Source organism: Sordaria macrospora, chromosome 5 (genome assembly GCF_033870435.1).
Source record: "Sordaria macrospora chromosome 5, complete sequence".
In the NCBI taxonomy this organism is placed as follows: Eukaryota; Fungi; Ascomycota; class Sordariomycetes; order Sordariales; family Sordariaceae; genus Sordaria; species Sordaria macrospora.
Genome location: NC_089375.1, coordinates 983,943 through 1,001,505, shown reverse-complemented (window position 1 = coordinate 1,001,505; position 17,563 = coordinate 983,943). Strand labels below are relative to the sequence as shown.

The following is a 17,563-nucleotide window of genomic DNA, read 5'->3' as shown; positions in this document are numbered from 1 at the left end:
AAATGTCAAGTCCCAAAACAAAGATCACAACCAAAACAGATCGTGATATCCTGCTTTGGGGAGCCAAAAGAGAGAATAAAAGCATGAAAAAGGTATTCATCTGCCCAAAGGCAATCAATCATGCAAAGAAGAAGTTAAAAGAAGGAGAAGTAGGATGAAAAAGGGCAAAAAAATCATCTCATTAGTCATATTGGACGAGCTGGGAATCGAACCCAGGACCTTTCGCATGCTCGGAAACATGCTAAGCGAACGCTCTACCAACTGAGCCACACGCCCTAAGGAGAAATGGAGATGAGAAGTGGACGAGCTGGGAATCGAACCCAGGACCTTTCGCATACAAGTAAGTATGCTAAGCGAACGCTCTACCAACTGAGCCACACGCCCTAACTGTGTTGTTGTAAAGCTCTCCGAAAACAATACTCAGGAACCTGAGTCAGAGCAATCCTGGCCTTAAGCAGTCTGCTAAGTCCGTCGATAGAAATGGAGCGATGGTCTTTGCCCAAATAAAAGACAGGAGCCTACACATTCAACATGATTAGGTGGAAGAATTAGAAGATGCAACTGGAAAGCGTAACAACGCAATGAACGAGCGGGAGGATTGGTGGCACACGCCTCGGGGGGTGATGGCAATCTCAGAGACAGGAATTGTGAGGACGGCACAGGTGACAGTAAGTAGACGAGCAGAAGCGTCTGACAGGTTGACTGAAGATAGTTGGGGCGTGTAGGTGTTCAGCGGTCATTCTCTGCCGGGTACCCTCCACTCCTGGTCCCCGACGGGTCTCCATTCCCGGCGCGATGTCTGCCTAACGCAGAAGCCTGTGTACCGATCCGCTCCCATCCATATTAGGCAAACTGCACCTCTTGGATAACTCCCGACATGGTCAAGAGAAAGGAAAGAACACAAACGAAAAAAGTGGCGTGAGCCACTGGTGATGGATGAAACCCTGCAGGCGTAGGATGCAAGCGCCGATAGTTACCAGCGAACAACCACAAGGAACTTGATCAGAGGCGCTGATGATATCCACTGCCCAAACCACTCGACCGCATCCGCACACTAGTAAAGGTAGCAGCAACATGAGCTCCTTGGGTCGAAGATGATGAGCGTATGGGCCGATGACAGATCATCGAACATAGCCTGGTAAGCCCTCGCACTCGGTGCGCAACGGTGATGCATGGCGTTCCAGTCTGTAGTGGTACGTAAAGACCGGAGAGCCTAGAACCCCTGATGTTTGCGGTCCTCTCTTCTATTCGTCCATGATATTGATTGTGCTTACCAAGCAAACTAGGCTTCTAGAACAACACTTGGGGGATAAGGCTGATTCGAAGGCTGATTCGGAGTCGGATTGTGGTGCAGGCATAACTTGATAATGTCCTAGGCTTCTCGGTTATCACGATGGACGGCTTGCGTGTAGAAGATCGGGAATGTTTGATAGGCCTAGGTTAATGGCTAATCACCGATGAAGCCGGCGCAGTTCGGATTTCGGATTGTGTGACTGTATAACAAAGGTTGATTCGTGTTACAGTTGTATTTTGATTGATCAGACCCATCGATCTCTGGGCCAACCAAGGACCAGTGGTGTGTAACTGTGAAGATGAATTAGCGATGAGTTATGCCCGGGCAGATGTATGCTAGTAAAGGGTACTCTGATGATAGAAAAGAGGATATGGCGGCCTCTTGATACCACCACATCTGGCTGTTGACCAGCTGGGAGAAGCGGCACGGACAGAGGCTCTTGCTGTGGCAACGAGGCACGACTCATGCCACGGTCGCAGAGGACCATCAGTCCAACGACAAGGACGGACGGATTTGCTGAGCCATAGAGCCTTGCCGTCTTTGGATCGGAGTTTTCAGCCGCAAAGAAAGGCTGGAGATCTGGACTTTGGGGATTGCATAACCTCGACACTCTTTGGAATGTCCAAGCCCAATTTCGAGGGGGTATGCAGGAACGTGACGAGCGACCCGCCAAAGGATTTCGGGAAAGGGTTGCCGTATGACTATCGAAGCGAGGCTGAGAGGCTGGTGAAGTCATGGTTATGAGCCATGTGGTGGTGGTGGTGTACTTGTATCCGAATGACAGCCTGTGCCTGTTGCGGGGGTTGTGACTACATGGACAATCGCCAAACTCGTCGACGACTTCCATTCCAAATGACAAGCGGCAGGGAACTTTGTGTAGACACTGACAGCCTTTCGCATATTGAATGATGAGCGTTTGTTTATTAGTCCGTAGGCAAACAAAAAAACATCTTTCGTTGGCTGAAAGAAAAATTACAAAAGCCCGGTGTTGGAGGAGAAGAGGTTGAGGAAGGTGTGACGTGGAAGGTCCACGTCGTTGTCATGGATGGCAGAAGGAGGACTCCGGGGCAGTGAGGCACAATAAGGGGGGGGCACCTAAGCCACACAGCCACAGTGGTCGAGGGGGTGTTCCCTCAGTGGATGAGGGGCCCCGTGGCATGTGTACCACCCACCTGCCATCCCCGCTAGCCGTTGACGCACAGCGACTGATGAGCCAGTCGGTGTCCCGAACGTGACTGCCGCGTTTATTCTTTTCCTTTGATTGCAACTTCACATCACCTTCAGGAATTCCAGGCAACGACAACAAGCGCGCCTTCTCCATTGCATTCTCCATTGCAAGTCCAGACCTCTCGGTTGCTCTAATTAAGCGACAATGCCACATTGCGATGCGATACCGTAAGCATCGTCGGCCTCTCACCTTGGCTGGCCATTTGGAGGGGCACCTCACCGAGTCGAAGCTACGTCATTTGCCATTTTGTGGCCCATCGCGTTGGGCTGTCTCCGATATCGTCCGTCTCTGGCTGTCTCATCACCACACTCTTGTCGTCGTCCTCATTTTTTGTACTCTTGTCTTGCAATTTTTGGAGGTACACCCCTTCTTACGCTGTCCGTCTTGACCGCTACGAGGTCATTCACCGTCCAAGTGGAAGAGGAATAACCGTTGGGTTGGTCTTTGCTGACCTTGACCTGAGACACTCATACACCTTATCTCAACTACACGAGATCTAGTCATACCGGTGTCATTCTTTTCGAGATGGCATCCCTCCCCCCCTACCATGCACACCTTTTCCCCGGTACACCTTCCTAGCAAACAAGCCCCAGGCACCAGTGCATCAGGACAGCCCTCCCCATGGGGCATGGACAACATCCAAGGGCAAAAGGCCAGGGGGAACAAAGTTGTTGTCCCAATCATGTCGGCGGCCGCCATCATAGTGCCTCTAGCCTTTCCGATCTGTGATTGCCCCTGGAGTTGCGGCTGCGTCTAGGTTGTAATCCTGTCATTGCTTGTCATGGACACATCCATGCAGAACCCTACATCCAAGTCCATCTCTTTCTGGGTGTTAGTCTGGACCTTTTACCCTTCCATCCAATGTCAACACTGATGGAACTCAATTCAACCTACCGTGGCATTGCTAGACGCCTCGCTCCGGAACCGGGTTCCAGACGTGTCATTCAGTGTTGTGGTGTTTGGTGACCTTTGTGCCACACACCTCTCCATCCTATCCAGTGTCCTATCACAACATGGTGCCTAGCTATCGTCATTCTTAAACAAGCCGCACCCAACCTATCCCAACCTGCTCCGTTCCCCCATTTCCGGCCATCTTCACTTCTCTCAACTCCTAGTGGTGAACAAGCAACGAACGCCTGCAGCTAGATACCTGCATATTCCTAGCTCAGCCCTACCAATCACTGCCCTACCCATCAACTATTAGTCACCGCCATCCCACTGCGGCCTTGATAGTATTTTTATAAGTTACCTAGCTTCCTCTCAAGATCACCACATACAACACCGGCCCTATGCCCGCTCATCGAGTCTACATCGAAACCCGAGCGGTTGACAGGAGCCCTCGAAACCCAAACCCAAGAAGTCCCCCCAGCCCTCGCCATCGGCCCCGAACCCGAAGCGAAGAGCGCATCTACGTCTACCGGGACAATCTATCAACAGAAAACATCACCAACACAATGACCGACCACGACCGCGTCCTCCGGGAGGCCTACGACGAAGCCTACCGTCAGAACCAGACCCTCCGCAACAAGCTTGCCGAAAGAGACCACAAGCTTGCGGAAAAGGACCTCGATCTCGCAGAGAAGGACGGCCGTATCAACCAACTCCAGGCTCAGAACCTTAACCTCCGACAAACACTCGACAGTCTGTCCGACGTTGAGGGCCGCCAGGACGACCTCATCCATGATCTCAAACGGAAGACCTCCAAGCTCAGGAAAGACAAGGACGATCTCAAAGCCGAAAACCGCGAGCTGCGCCACGAAAGCGAGGGAAAGATGAGGCACATGGCTGATCAGATCAATGCGCTCAAGCAGGAGATGGCGAATTGGCGGTTACAGTGCGAGTCGGAAAAGCGGAAGAACATCGATCTCGAGCGTCGTTGCGGGAGGTTGCGGGAGAATCTGGATCTTCACAGGGGCCAGAGCGAGACGTTCAGGACACAGAGCGAGAGTCTGAGGGCGGAGAACGACCAGCTTCGTGAGATTATTGATTTGGCGCAGCCGTTGAGGGTTTTCCGCCATTGAGTGAGTGTCTGTTGGGGTCGGTCGTGAGCAGGGTGGATGAGAGACGCGTTCTTGTGTCTTCTTTATCTGTGATGTGAGTGTTCGAGGAGTTACCTTACGCTTCCGTCGGATACCCTTTACAAACACACCCGAATTTCTTTGGTTTGACTTTTCGTGATTTGACGATGGAGTGTACGATACCATTGTCATCATGGGTACACTTGGCATTTCTTCTTCTTTATTTTTTAGGTGAACTTTTACGACGGTTGTTATCAGGTATTATTACACTCGGGTTCAAATTTTTCAAATCTTTTCTCAAATTCATGACATCTACACGATAACGATACCCCTTTCTTGTACTTATTCGGTTTCTCTGCTTAAAATCCTGGATTTGGTAGACAGCAGGAGAGGAGCAGGAGGCACCACAGGGTGGATTGTTTTGCAATCACCCATAGTATTTTTCTTATCTTTCACCATTACACCCGATACAATAGACAACATAGACTTTTGTTCAACGTCTCTTTCACATCTTCGCAGTCCATAGTCACCCCCGGTTCACCACTTACTCATTTCTTCCCAAAAAAAACCGCGTGAGCTCTTCATTATGTACCGACATCATGTACCGACATCATGTACCGACATCAAACCAAGCAATTACTAGGTACCCACGATGCACAAGCGGGTACAAAGTTGTGACTCCTACCTACGCGGATTGCCCAATTCGGTATATCTCTTCCTCAAGCCATGTGTCGTGTCGTGCTGTGCTGTCATGTCGTGCATCACCAAATCCCGGATCCAGCCGGAGCCCGAATCCGAAAGGAGCACAACTGGCTTCAGTTACATACATACACCCAAACACGGCACAAACAACCAGTCTCTAAATCTTGGTAGATAGCTGGCCGATCCAGTTGGGCATGACAGATAGATGACTTTAGCACAGCGGCCTTTCAGTGTTGTAATGAGGTAAAGTTAAAGTTAAGTTAAGCTGCGTTAATCAAGTCAGATCGACGGGCCGATCAAACGAGGTCAGACGAGATTCAGTCCTCAGGAACTTCATTCATCCTCAACCACTCTACTGCAATCTGCACTGAGATCTTCAATTATTTAACCAGCTTTCTTATTAACAAGACGGGATAGCTCCTAGCTAGCTAACAACCGCATTCGTTGAACGATGCGAGACCAAGCTAGTAGTAGGTAGGTACACAGAACCTGAAGAGGCCACGAGAGGGCATTGAAAGAGGACTGGGCGAATTGTACAAGGCATACGTACCTCTATATAGAAACCAAAAGACACAGATGGAAGAAAAGAGCAACAACAACTTGAAATGCCGAAGGAAGGAAGTGACGGGAGATACTTGAAGGACTGGACTTGTCGGGTCCTTGGTGCTGCCGCGACCAATCACATGCATTCAATTTCTCCGGTTTCAAGTTTTGAAAGATTGGTCGATTCAATCTCCGTGGTTGGATGGTCTGGATTTGAGAGGGAAGGAACGACCTAGACGGGAGGTGACAAAAGGGTCGTAAGGGTCGTACTTGCTGATGATAAGTGACAACTGATAAGTAATGCGGGACGCCCCGCCAAGAACCTCTGTTGAGGTGAGCTTCCACTTGAGGGAGGTGCTTTCAGTGGACAAAACGAGGAGGGAGGGGTCGACGAGGGGTCGACGAGGCTGTTGCCTGGTAGAGAAAGATATGTAGATACCCTAAAAAGTCGTATATCCATTGTCCAATTCGTCCAATGTTGAAGTCGTCCAAGGATACCTGTACCCGTGGAGATCCAGTTACTTGCGATTGGGATTCACATGGGCCTTTTTGTCCTTTGACCCTTTCGTTGGTCGCTGATATATATCAACATGAACCGGACCCAACCCCACCCCGCCGCACATAATTCTGCACAGAAGGTACATGTCTCCGTAAATTACCTACAATAGAAACAATGCATCCTGACGAAGCGATCGCTGTTGAAGGGGGACGGCTGCAATGGAGGAATACGCATACGCAGACGCATGCAGATTAGACGCAGGAGAAATGCATCGAAGACAAAGGCAAGAGACCTGTCGCTTTTTCAGATGGGCAGATGGGCAGCGAGAGTTTGGTTCTTCTGCAGGAGATGTGCAGAGGCGATGAAGATGTGGGATGGCGGAGAACTGTTTGGATTGGATTGTAGTCTTAGATGTAGAATGTACTTTGTGCGGGGCACGAGGCGTTGTGGTGAGGAGGACGAGGAAGGTGAGCGAGAAAGGGAGAAAGCCTCCCGAACCTCCGGAACTTTGATCATCACAAGAAGTTGTTGATGTGCAGCCTAGCAGTTGGAATTTTTCACTTTTGTTTTTGCCTCATGTAAGGCATCGGCTAGTGTGCGTGTAGTCCGAGCATTAGAAGCAAATGATACCGCTGGAATGGCACGCCATCGCTTGATGTTTGACGATCCTCCACGTTCGCTGGTGGAGTAAGTCAGAATTGATCAACAACTAGTGAGTTGCTGTAAGTAATCCCTGCATATTTCCTGTCTGGCAGCCTGGGGAGAGTGGCGACAAAGTCTAGACCTATCCGAACGTCGGCATATGAATGGCCGTGATGGCTATGTGTAGTTAGCCTTGGTTGTGAATGGCTGCATGGTTAGTACTGCGTGTATAGCTTGCGGAAGGCTTCCGCCGGAGCGATTCACCTAGGTGAGGGGAAACACATTCCTGGCCTCCTCCATGCATGCCATATCACAAACCCGATCTGAGGCTGTCACCTGTCGGACTTAGGCTTTCTGCCTGCGATATAGTTCCAGAAGCGGATACTGACATGGTAGTTTGTTAGAAGTGGAACGTAGAAAAAGCCTCGGCATCTTAGGCAGACAATGGGCATTCTCATCAGGCTGGTCAGTGCATCTGAGATCTGACGGGCGGAGATATGCATCGCCATTTAGGAAACAAGGGATTAAAACGAAGCAAGAAGCCGAGGGTTGATTAAGCGCATAGATGAGACAGGGCAAGGCTATATTTCCCGTCGGCAGTCTTACAAAGCCTCCTCACCCTTTTCCTTACCGAGGTGACACGGTGGATATGGAAGCCTGACATTCAAGGTGAGGGAGCCGCCAACAGAGTTATCAGAAACTCTTGTGATCACAATGAAGGTTGGAGGATCATTAAAGTTATCGTCGATTCTTGGAAGTGGTCGGAGACCCCCCCTGTTGGCGCTAGGCAGAGATGGCTTGGCGAACTGCCGCCTTCTTCAACCCCATCCGATGGAGGCAAGTGACTATTCGTGTTAATGCGTGAACATATCTTGTCGCCAACCGAAGGGTTTGATCGGGTTTGATTGTCCGGATGGAGCTTTGCCTGGGCAATTTGTCGGCCGCATAACAAGGAAAACATGTTTACGTGAAGAACGGGAAGAGGGCATGAGGGAGAAGTGCAAGCATCCTGATCGAAGGCGTGTCAAGGCTGTTGCTTGCTTTTTGTGTGTCGGATCGAATCTAAACGGCCGGCTGGCGACGTAGTGTATCTCTGAAACCTTGTGGACATCGTGGCCGCCGACGGATAAGAACAGAAAACAGGCAGGTGATGAGAACAGGGAGTCGCACCTTTTGAACTGCGCATTCTTTGCGCAGTCGTAGACTTGATGAATGGAAATTCGTAGAGGCCGGTGCGAAATCGCCGGCCCAACAAGAAAAGCCGGAGGACTGGAAAGATGGTCACATCTTCCGGGAGTTTAGTGAGCCGATGTTCCGTCTGCTATTTTTCTTATCAGGAGAGAGTGTCTGAATGAGCAATTCAGCCTGGATATTCACGCAACTCTTCCACCTCTCCTCTGACCTTGGCTTCCGGGAATGTCCATCACACCCTCTTCGGCGAGGGTGGAAACTCGAGCGGGCCTATCAAATGGCCAACTTTGATCGAAAGTTGCCAAAAAGGGGGTGTGCGATGTCGGCCGTACGAGACCCCCCCTCCATCTTTGTCAGTCTTTCCATTTTTTTTGTAAATGGCTGATCTGCTAAAGGTCATGTCCCCGTCATGTACCTCTACAGCCTGCAGCGTGTCCTCAGATTGTAGTATCCAGTCGAGCTGATAAGCCACTCAGACGACGGGAATTGCACACCTTTCCATATCGTCTTCATTTGCATGACCTGAAGAGACTTGGAAAGGTGTGAACTCATAGAGACCACGAGGTGAGAGGTGGATTGCATATTGCAGATTTGAAACAGGTAGATGAAGAAGTCAAGGACGCAAATGCGCGAGTGCTTCAAACTAGGTGGAATAATATGGAAGCCAGTGGCGGATAGACGGGAGTAGGCCGACAGATGGATGAGGAACTTGACAAACATGGAGCAGTACATACCGCATAGTTAGTATACCTCCTGGGAGACTATATAGATGGCGGCTTTTCCTCGGCACTCTCCCGGCGTTTTCCCTGGTCGCCTCGAGGGTTTCTTTGCACCCCCCGTCCGCCAATATTGCAGTGCGGCCATGGAAGTCAGTCTATCTATCGGTCCCATGCTGACACCCTGACACTGACGACTTTCCTCGTTTCACCAGTAAAACCGGTAAAAGCGACCGCGGTGTGGTGGTTAGGAAAAGCATCTCACTCCCCGCTTTCAATGGTGCGGTCGACGGCGTCGATGAAAACTGGAGTGGGAGGAGGAAGGAACGACGGTCGACGGCGGACGATGGAACCCTCCAAGTGGACACCGTCGCCTGCGTGCTTCTTGTTCCCCGGGTGGAGCACGTCGCCGTCGATGGAGTCGTGACCTTGTGGTGGTGAGTGGACTGGTTGGGAGTCGTGACCTTGGACTTGTTGGGAGTCGTTCTTGGCTCCCGTCCGCAACTCCACCAAACCATTCTCCATTCGTTTCTTCATAGGGCTGCGGGGAGAGCCGGGCATCCTCGCTCACCTCGACAGCTCGTAAAAAAGGTTAGCCGGAAGGAGACTGGTTGACTGGAGACCGAGAGGACGAACACGGAGCTTATGACTTGCATCCCTCTCCCCAGATTGGCAGGGCATCAGACTGTGGGAGTGCATCGCATGGCAACCTTGAAGACGGGAGCGGGCATCGACTGCATCAAGTGAACCCCGTGACAGCGCTTTTCTTTTTCTTTTGCAGTAGCAGCCGTGGGCCGTGGCAGCTGGCCTTTTGACGCGCGCCTTTCTGCCAATCTGAGTGATCCAAGTAGCGACAGGTCGAATTCGGATGCCCCTAGACTGGCCCGCGCCAGATTAGTCGATACGACCTCACCTTTTGAGGGGAAGAAAAAAAAAGTTGATGTACGCCTCCGAATGTCCGTCGCGACTTTTGCAACCGCGTCGAAGAGAAAGTGACGAGAATCGGCAGACTTGGGCATGCCAGGAAAGCCACAATCAGAGAAAAGCATGCCATTTGCGTGTGGTAACACGGGCCAGATGAATGATTTGGTGTAAGCGAGTATGGGCTGAAAAGGTCAGGTCGCGAGATTTGCAGTTGCACAAAGACACACGCGACGGCTTCACTTTTTTCTCTCTCTTCTCCTTCCCGGAAAGTTTTCAAACGAAGGATGGAAAGCGGAAGGAGGGTGCAGTGGAGCTCCTGATCGTCGCGGTTCACGGTGTGGATCCGCGGGGTCATTCGGAGTGGATTCAGCGGAGGAGGAGCACTTGGGGAAGCGGACGGCACCTTCCTGAGCTTCCACTGAGCAAAAGGGAGGGGCGTCCACCAAAAAGTCACCCATTCCTGCCCGTTGTCACCCACACTTCGGGCACAACCTGGAAACCTTTTTTCTTCTCACTTGCCATCCAAGAATCTCAGCGTCACACCCGAACTCTTCCCCATTCCACTATCAGGCACAAATCATCGTCAACGAAAAAAAGATGAGCGACCGAAATCGCCCACCAGCGGCGGATTGAAAGCCTCAACGACTGTCAATCACTCCTTTGATAGAAACAGTAAAGACAAACTGTAACAGGAAGCCCAGATCTCGCGATAATCTCGTGCGACGCTTCACAAACACGAACGAGACAAGGGCCGACAAGAATAACAACAATGGCTCCAATCGGCGACGACGCATTTGAAAATTTCATCAGGACACGTACAGTCAAACACAATCAAAGAGACAGAACTAAAAAGGTTTGATTTCCTCGGCCCGGACAAGGGAAAGGGCTCCTTTTGCACTCCCTGGACTCGTTTTGGCCCGCTCGCCTCGTCTGCCCTGCATCTCACATTGGACGCATCACTGCACGCATAATAAAGGTGCTCAATGCGTGAGTCACGGCGTTATCCAACAGCCGCGCATCGTGGGCCAGAAATAGCCAGGAGACGTCTTACCAAAGTGCCCCCTTTCCCCTGCTTTGTCCGCTGCCCGTCAGACGTCTGTTTGCGCGACCGGACGAATAGCTTCATATTCACAAAGCCGCGCTTCCCTTTGTTGCTCGCCTCATCATGCACTTCCTGACTGGTGCTTCGGAATCAGAGAAGGCTGGATTGGGCAATGGCCTCTTGGACTATCCCCAACAGAACCACAAGGGCACATTAATGGCGACACAAACCATCAGCAAACGGACGGTCCCCCATCAGCTACCTTATCCATCCGCCCATACAGATGGCCATCCAGATACCACCCAGGCCCACTCTCGTCCTGCTCAGCACGCCTACCTATACGCACCCCCTTCGCCAGTATTCTGGTTCGCCAGATCACTGAAACGGCCAAAACCAAGCCTCTGGAGCTAGGGAAATGGCTGAGCAAAATCCAGGACTCACGCAGGACACGCAAACCCACAAGATGAGCAAGCTCACAAGAAAGCAACGAGCATCAAATTTCCGCAAATGCAGCCAGGCAAACGAAAAGCCTGATGGTCGCCAGCATGACATGCCCGACTCGACACTTAGGTCGCTGTCGTCCTGTTAAACCTGTCTTGGCCGTCGCGTCTGTCATGTCAAACGACCAACCCTCTTCCAACTTTTGACCATTTTCCCAAAAGACGCCTTGGTGAAAGCCAGAAGCCGGACGTGTCAGGGAGGGTGTGGCTGTGCCGCTGTGGGATTTTCTCACCTATATTACCTACCGTGATCACCGCTTTTGCTTCCTCTTCTCTAGTCTGTCGCAGCCTTGCGGTGATCTTACGGCCCAGTTGCCCCTGGAGGTGAGTGAAGTGAGCTGAGAATCGCCTCCTGTTTGATGCCCAGTGTTTCCCATGCTCCTGTCCCCATAGGGGCAACTGGATATATTGACCTTCACATGCAGTGTGTTTGCTGTGTTTCCCGACCCTGCCTCACCATGCTTGGGTTCTTTTCAAGGTCCGACATGGACCGCCGATCAATGGATCCCCATGAGATTACAGGGATGCAAGTAGCCAGTACCTACATGACCTTGTTTCCCTTTTGGTCACCAAGGTGAGCCTCGTGGTCGGTAGCCGGCGCGAGCTGCCTGGATGTTGACTCCACTGCTACCGCCCCGAGTTCTGGGTACCTTCTACACCTCTGCTCAGAGTCCCGTCCTGGCTTCTGCCCAGTCCTGGACCATCCTGTTCCGTATGGTTCCCCACTGCCACCACCCTTTCCCATCTCTTCCTTTTGCCATCTTCTTGCCCCGGCTTCCACCTTTTGTTATCCCAAGGTGTGGTCGTAGTGCGGATTCATACCCCCTTCCGTTGTGTTTTCTGGCTATTGGGTTTGGGCTTGCTTTGGTGGATTGCGCAGTCGAAAAGGCAGCAGCTGGCCCCATGGCTTGCGTTCGCCTCGAGGGACCGCAGTCGAGAGAAAACAAAATAAAAACGATATGGTCTCCCGGGTGACGACGGTGAGACACGCACATCTTTTCCACCCATTCCAACCCGGCATCATCTTTTCTCTCATTCCTGCGCCAGGACTTCATACCATCGGTGCTTTATACCCTCGGCTTCCAGCTCCGCTTATTCGCCCAATTCCGGGATTCAGACTGGTCTTCGCCGTGCCATTGAGGCCCAACCCAACCAAACAGAACAGGGCAGCATCAGCATTCCTAATCTTGCCGGTATAGCCTTGTCATCCGCCGTCCCGCCCCTGGACGTCACTGAGCAGAGGTACCCTCTTCTACGCGCAAAGTACCGAGTTTACTTGCATCTCTGCACCCCCTGCCACACTAATCCTGGTCAGACCGGCCGCAGTCTGTCCTTGGCCCCTGGTCTTTTGCCCGTTACCCAATTTCGGCGCGGGCCTCCCATCTCCCCTGCCTCTTGTCCCTTTTTACCCGCAACCTTTTCCTCTCCCACTCTTCCTTTATAATATAACCAGTCGGGCACCTCTGCAGCACCGTCCCTCCTCCGCCGTCAAATCAGCACACAACACATTTTTGCACTCTGCTGCTTCTGGTCAAAACACCCTTCAGCCTTCCATCATCAACTTACCATTACATACGCTTCCGCCTACAGTTACAGCTAGCTACAGCTACAGCTACAGCTACAGTTACCTACCTACCCGCACTCAAGGCTACTACGACGCCCGCAGCAGCCATGTCCCACAAGAAGGTTGGATTCCGGGACGACTCCCCTTCGGGTGCGTCCCACTACTCGGATCACCAAAGGAGCGATTCTGGAGTCGGTTCTCTCAGTGGTAGCGACTGCGGTGTTCCCAACAGTGATCGTACATACACACCTCGTGATTATGACGACAGGCGGGACGCTCGCGAGATCCTGCGCCTCAAGAACGAGTTAACGCAGGCGGACGACAAGATCAAAGACCTGCAGGCCAAAATCCAGCAACTTGAACGGCTTCAAGCATCTCACATCCAACTCAAGGTCGATCATAAGGAAGTGATTGTGAGTGAGGCAACACTGCAAGCACAACTGGACGCGAAGCAGAACGAGAACGAGGTCCTTTCCGATCAACTCGCCGACTTCAAATCCAAGAACACCGAACTACTTCAGAAGAACAAGGATCTCACCAGCGAGAACACCAAACTCAAGGATGAAAACAAGAAGCTGCAGGAGCTCGAAGATGCCAAGAAGCCCAAAGACCTAAAGGACCCGAAAGACTCGAGCGAATCTGTCGATTCCGAAAAGATGAAGAGACCCCGGCGCAAGAGTATGTCTATGCCCCCGCCATCCGAATCATCGGATGACAGGAGACCTCGCCGAAGCTCAAGCCGACGCGCTCCACATAGAGAACATGAGAAGTTGGACATGGACAATGAGTGGGAGCGACAGCTAGAGAGGGAGCGACAAATGACACTGACACACGACCGATCGGTCATTGATGAGGAGAAGGAGCGTCTTCGCAGCCGCTTCCGCACCCGGGGCGAAGACAGCGATGCCAAGAGCAGCAACCAATCTCTCCCATCTCTCCCACCTGTCACCATCAGGGGCCAGCCGCGGAACAACCAGCGTGATAGCTACGTTGAATCTTCTGGTCGTGGTGCACCCAGACCACAGGTTCCAGGCCCCCAGGTTGTCTCTGGGAGAGATGCCTACGATTACTCGTATAACGCGCCCTCCTATACAACACCACAGTACGCGAGCATGCGCGAGCCACGCTCTGCCGCTCCTCCGGCACATCATCCAGCGGTCTACGTCCCGGCGCCCGCTGGCTACGTTGACAACCGTTATCCCGCCGACGATGACTACCGTTACCACCAGCAAGCGATCGCCGGCGCAAAGATGCCGCGGAGGCAATAGGTTTCTTAATCAATCGCCACGGCCATCAGCAAAAGCCATGCTCATTGTAACAACACCCGTCTTTGGATAACTGTTTTTTCTGCCTCCTCCTTTTGATTGCTTCGCTGCAACTGAGACCCTTTTTTTCTGCGTTTTTACCATTGCATGCCAAACATTACATCACAACACCTCTGAATCCCGTTCCCCTATTGGCAGTCTTCGGATCTGCATCTGCACTCAGCGACAGATTGGGCTGTCGTCTCCTGCAAGGCACCTCGTTTTCGTTGGACTTTCGAAATTGGCTGGTCAGCAAGGCTCGCGCGTGGGCAGCAAGCAAACACAAGCGGACCTTCCAGGGGTCTGCTAGTACCGCTGCACCGCCCTCTCCTCTGTGCCTGATTGACAGGACAGCAGCAAGCAGTCTGCCGCGCGCCAGCGGTAGCACCCATTCAAGCATTGCCGCCATTCAGGCCCAGGCTTAAACGGCATCCTCCCCTCCAAACAAAACACAAGAACACACTGGCCCTACGATCGCGCCCTGCACACCCTGGCAAGGATTCTTCTCTCGTTCCTGGGGTTTCCCATTTTCGTTTCGGACAGACGCCAGAAACGGAAGAGACAAAGCATCTTTTCCCGAACCCCCTGTCAGCCGTCCAACCCCGCCATCCCCAATCGGTCGACTTGCGTCCTTGGTTCCCGTTCGGGAATCGGAGGGGCAGACCATTCGGCATTAACCAAGGGGTAAATCGGCCCATCGGGTTCGGGTGGGCTAGGGAAGGAAGGAACAAGCCTGGGGAAGGAAGGAAGGAAGGAAGAAGGGCGTCGAGAAGGAAGGAACGTCAGGTTCCGACCGAGGCCAAGCGAGGCCAAGACGGGAACCCGAAACGAATTCTTTCTCGCTCCTTCCTTTTCCTTTTCCTTTCTCTTTCAATTTCCCTTTGCCGAGCTTCTTCACACGTGAGAAGTGGACGCCAACCAGGCCTTTTTCTTGTCTTCCCGAAACACTTCTCCAGCACCACCGTCACTGTCACCACACCACACACCGAGTCACCGACACACAAGACACAAAACACAAGCCTCATCACACCATGTGTCAAAGCCACAATGGCCACTGTGTGTCAGTGTCATCGTACCTTACCACGGTGACCACGGTGATGGGGGATGCACATCCCGGTGTCTGACCTCCGACCGACTTACACCACGCTCCGGTCGGCGACTCCACTTTCGGGGTCCCCACTTCGGCATCGGCATCGGCGCGGACCCGGTACAGGCTGCAAGTCCAGACAAACTTCATTCGTTACCTCGTCGGCTCCTCGCCTTCTTGGTTTCTCTTATCTTCTCTTCCTTTTGTTCACCTCTTTTACACTTTCCTTTTCCAGTTCAGTTCGTTTGGATAAAAGCACATTATACCCCCTTGCGCGCCCCAAAAATCATGTACTAGAAGAAACATCTATACCCCCCTTTTTTTTGTCAGTTCTGCTTGCTTCCTTTTGTACTTGGATTGGATGGATGCACGTGTTGTTTATGTTATGGATGTATGGAGCAGATATCATGGATCTAATGTCACTGGCAATGGGCGGATGAGAACGAAAAAGTACTGTTATGTTTATGGTTATGTTTTCGTCTCATGTATTTTGCGATGATGGGTTACGTTATATAGATAGGTAGTCAGTCTAGAAAAGGTTACGGTGGACGGGCGGCTGGCGGTTAAGGAGTCAATTTTAGGTTATGAAGTTTCTCGCGCACTTTCAAGCTTCCCGGCCTTTGACGCCTCTTTTGCGGGCCGTGATGCATGTTTTTGATGTTTAATTGTTTGGATGCTTGGCTTCGCTACGGTCCGTACCGCAGCACAGGTTCGCACCGCATTTTCTGTACCGTATCTTGTCGCACGTTTACCCTGGTCAAGCTTGTTCGTGGTTAAGCTTGTTCATCGTTAAGCCTGTTCGCGATAAGCTTGTCCATGATGGTTTTAGGTTTTGACGGAACCTGTTTTGTGCAGATTGTTCGTGAAGCTTGTTGGTAGCTTGTTGGCACCTACGTATCTCTTTGTCCCCGATGATGCTTGTTGGCGAAGCTCGTTAGCTCATTTTGCTTTGTCCTCGGTGAACCTTGTTGGTGTTGTTTGTGGGCGAAGCTTGTTAGTTCTCCCTCTTTGTCGCTGCGAACCTTGTCAATGAAGCTTGTTGGCCGAGCTTGTTAGACCTCTCTTCTTGCAGGTTCCCTTGTGTTAACTTGTTCTTTGTGCCTCTTTGTCACGGTCCGGCCCGCACTGCTTGTGCCGTTCTTTCATCCTTCCTTTCGACAGACAAGGGACGGGACGACACGAGGGCGTCGTTGACTTGGATGAAACGTGGTTGGATGGAAGGTGGAAGTATGTTTAGATGGATACCGGATGGAAGTATGCTTAAATTGACATGAGATAATTAAAGCTAAGAGGACATCATGACTACTACCTCCCTCAACCCGTCGAGTCATCCTCCTCCTCCTCCTCCCATCGCTGCGGAAAAACATCCAACTCAATTGCGTTTGCCGCGGTTGGTAGCTCTGACCTCTCCTGCCAGATTCATCTTTCAGGTAGCTCTACTCTTTGTTCTGGCTTCTCCAGTTCAGTGATTATGTTGTTTTGGGGCTGTTCTAACTCTGCAATATGAAGACCCGGATTGGTCCTGTCCGTTATAGTCTGATCCTCCTCCATTGTGGAGAACTAGGAGGGATGTTGGTGGTGATGAGCTTGTTCGAGAGATGAATTTTGTCTACGGGTTTTCTCTCGTGTTGCACTCTTTTTTCTTCGTTGACGACGAAGCCTGACGATAAAAATGATGATGATCAGAAGGAGGCTTGCTGATCCCACGGTGGCTCCTATGACGGTTTTGGAAACAGTGTCAAGACGAGTTATGTCGTGCCGAGGGTGGCTCGATGAATACACAGTTGTTGATGGCGTGTGCGCAAGAGTTGTGATTACGACGGATCGCGTTGTGATAGACTGAAACAAGGGCGCCGTGATTAGGTACTGCTTTTGCAAGATTATCACGCGGTGACTGCCGTGGGCGCTTGGGAGTCTGGTGCGACTCACCGTTTCCAACCTTCCTATGCGTGGACTAGTCTTTCGTTCCATGTCCTCCTCCATGACCACTCTTGCCGGTAGGATGAAATCAGCGTATCCCCAGACCGGTTTTTGTTGCTCCACACCTTCCATGTCCACTGTATAATGATCTTCCAAGACAAACCTGAGCCTGCATCCCCAATAGATATACTCGTCGGGCGGCTCCAGCCGAAAAACATCCCCTAGCTTTGCACCAGTGGCTACGACTGCGCAGAAATCATTTCCATTTCCTGGCCACTGTCGAACGCTCGCGGTGTGGTCTACGCACAAGATGTTTTCGGCCGACCAGGAAGATAGTCTCCTATCCTCAACGAATACGGTTGCCCGCCAGAGTAGATTAGCTAGTTGTT

At 51.7% G+C, this 17,563-nt stretch overlaps 3 protein-coding genes and 2 non-coding genes across 5 annotated transcripts; 2 read left to right on the top strand and 3 right to left on the bottom strand.

The window, feature by feature from the left end:
- Positions 1 to 191: 191 nt before the first annotated feature.
- On the bottom strand, positions 192 to 276 carry SMAC4_13776. Its single transcript is given in 2 exon segments — positions 192 to 227; positions 240 to 276. It is a non-coding gene; the product is annotated as a tRNA-Ala (tRNA).
- A 23-nt stretch (positions 277 to 299) lies between these two features.
- SMAC4_13775 lies at positions 300 to 384 on the bottom strand. Its single transcript is given in 2 exon segments — positions 300 to 335; positions 348 to 384. It is a non-coding gene; the product is annotated as a tRNA-Ala (tRNA).
- A 3,256-nt stretch (positions 385 to 3,640) lies between these two features.
- On the top strand, positions 3,641 to 4,955 carry SMAC4_08530 (uncharacterized protein). Its single transcript, XM_003345981.2, has one exon. It carries the CDS (start codon positions 3,812 to 3,814, stop codon positions 4,541 to 4,543), a length of 732 nt encoding a protein of 243 aa, XP_003346029.1. The 5' UTR covers positions 3,641 to 3,811; the 3' UTR covers positions 4,544 to 4,955.
- A 4,139-nt stretch (positions 4,956 to 9,094) lies between these two features.
- On the bottom strand, positions 9,095 to 9,394 carry SMAC4_08531 (uncharacterized protein; the record flags this gene model as incomplete). Its single annotated transcript, XM_003345982.1, has 1 exon — positions 9,095 to 9,394. One exon carries the CDS (start codon positions 9,392 to 9,394, stop codon positions 9,095 to 9,097), a length of 300 nt encoding a protein of 99 aa, XP_003346030.1.
- A 3,566-nt stretch (positions 9,395 to 12,960) lies between these two features.
- On the top strand, positions 12,961 to 15,841 carry SMAC4_08532 (uncharacterized protein). Its single transcript, XM_003345983.2, has one exon. The coding sequence runs from the start codon at positions 12,971 to 12,973 to the stop codon at positions 14,129 to 14,131; it is 1,161 nt and encodes a 386-aa protein (XP_003346031.1). The 5' UTR covers positions 12,961 to 12,970; the 3' UTR covers positions 14,132 to 15,841.
- Positions 15,842 to 17,563: the final 1,722 nt, after the last annotated feature.

Coding starts and splice junctions, on each gene's coding strand:
- SMAC4_08530 (XM_003345981.2), top strand. CDS start 3,812: ATGCCCGCTCATCGAGTCTACATCGAAACCCGAGCGGTTGACAGGAGC.
- SMAC4_08532 (XM_003345983.2), top strand. CDS start 12,971: ATGTCCCACAAGAAGGTTGGATTCCGGGACGACTCCCCTTCGGGTGCG.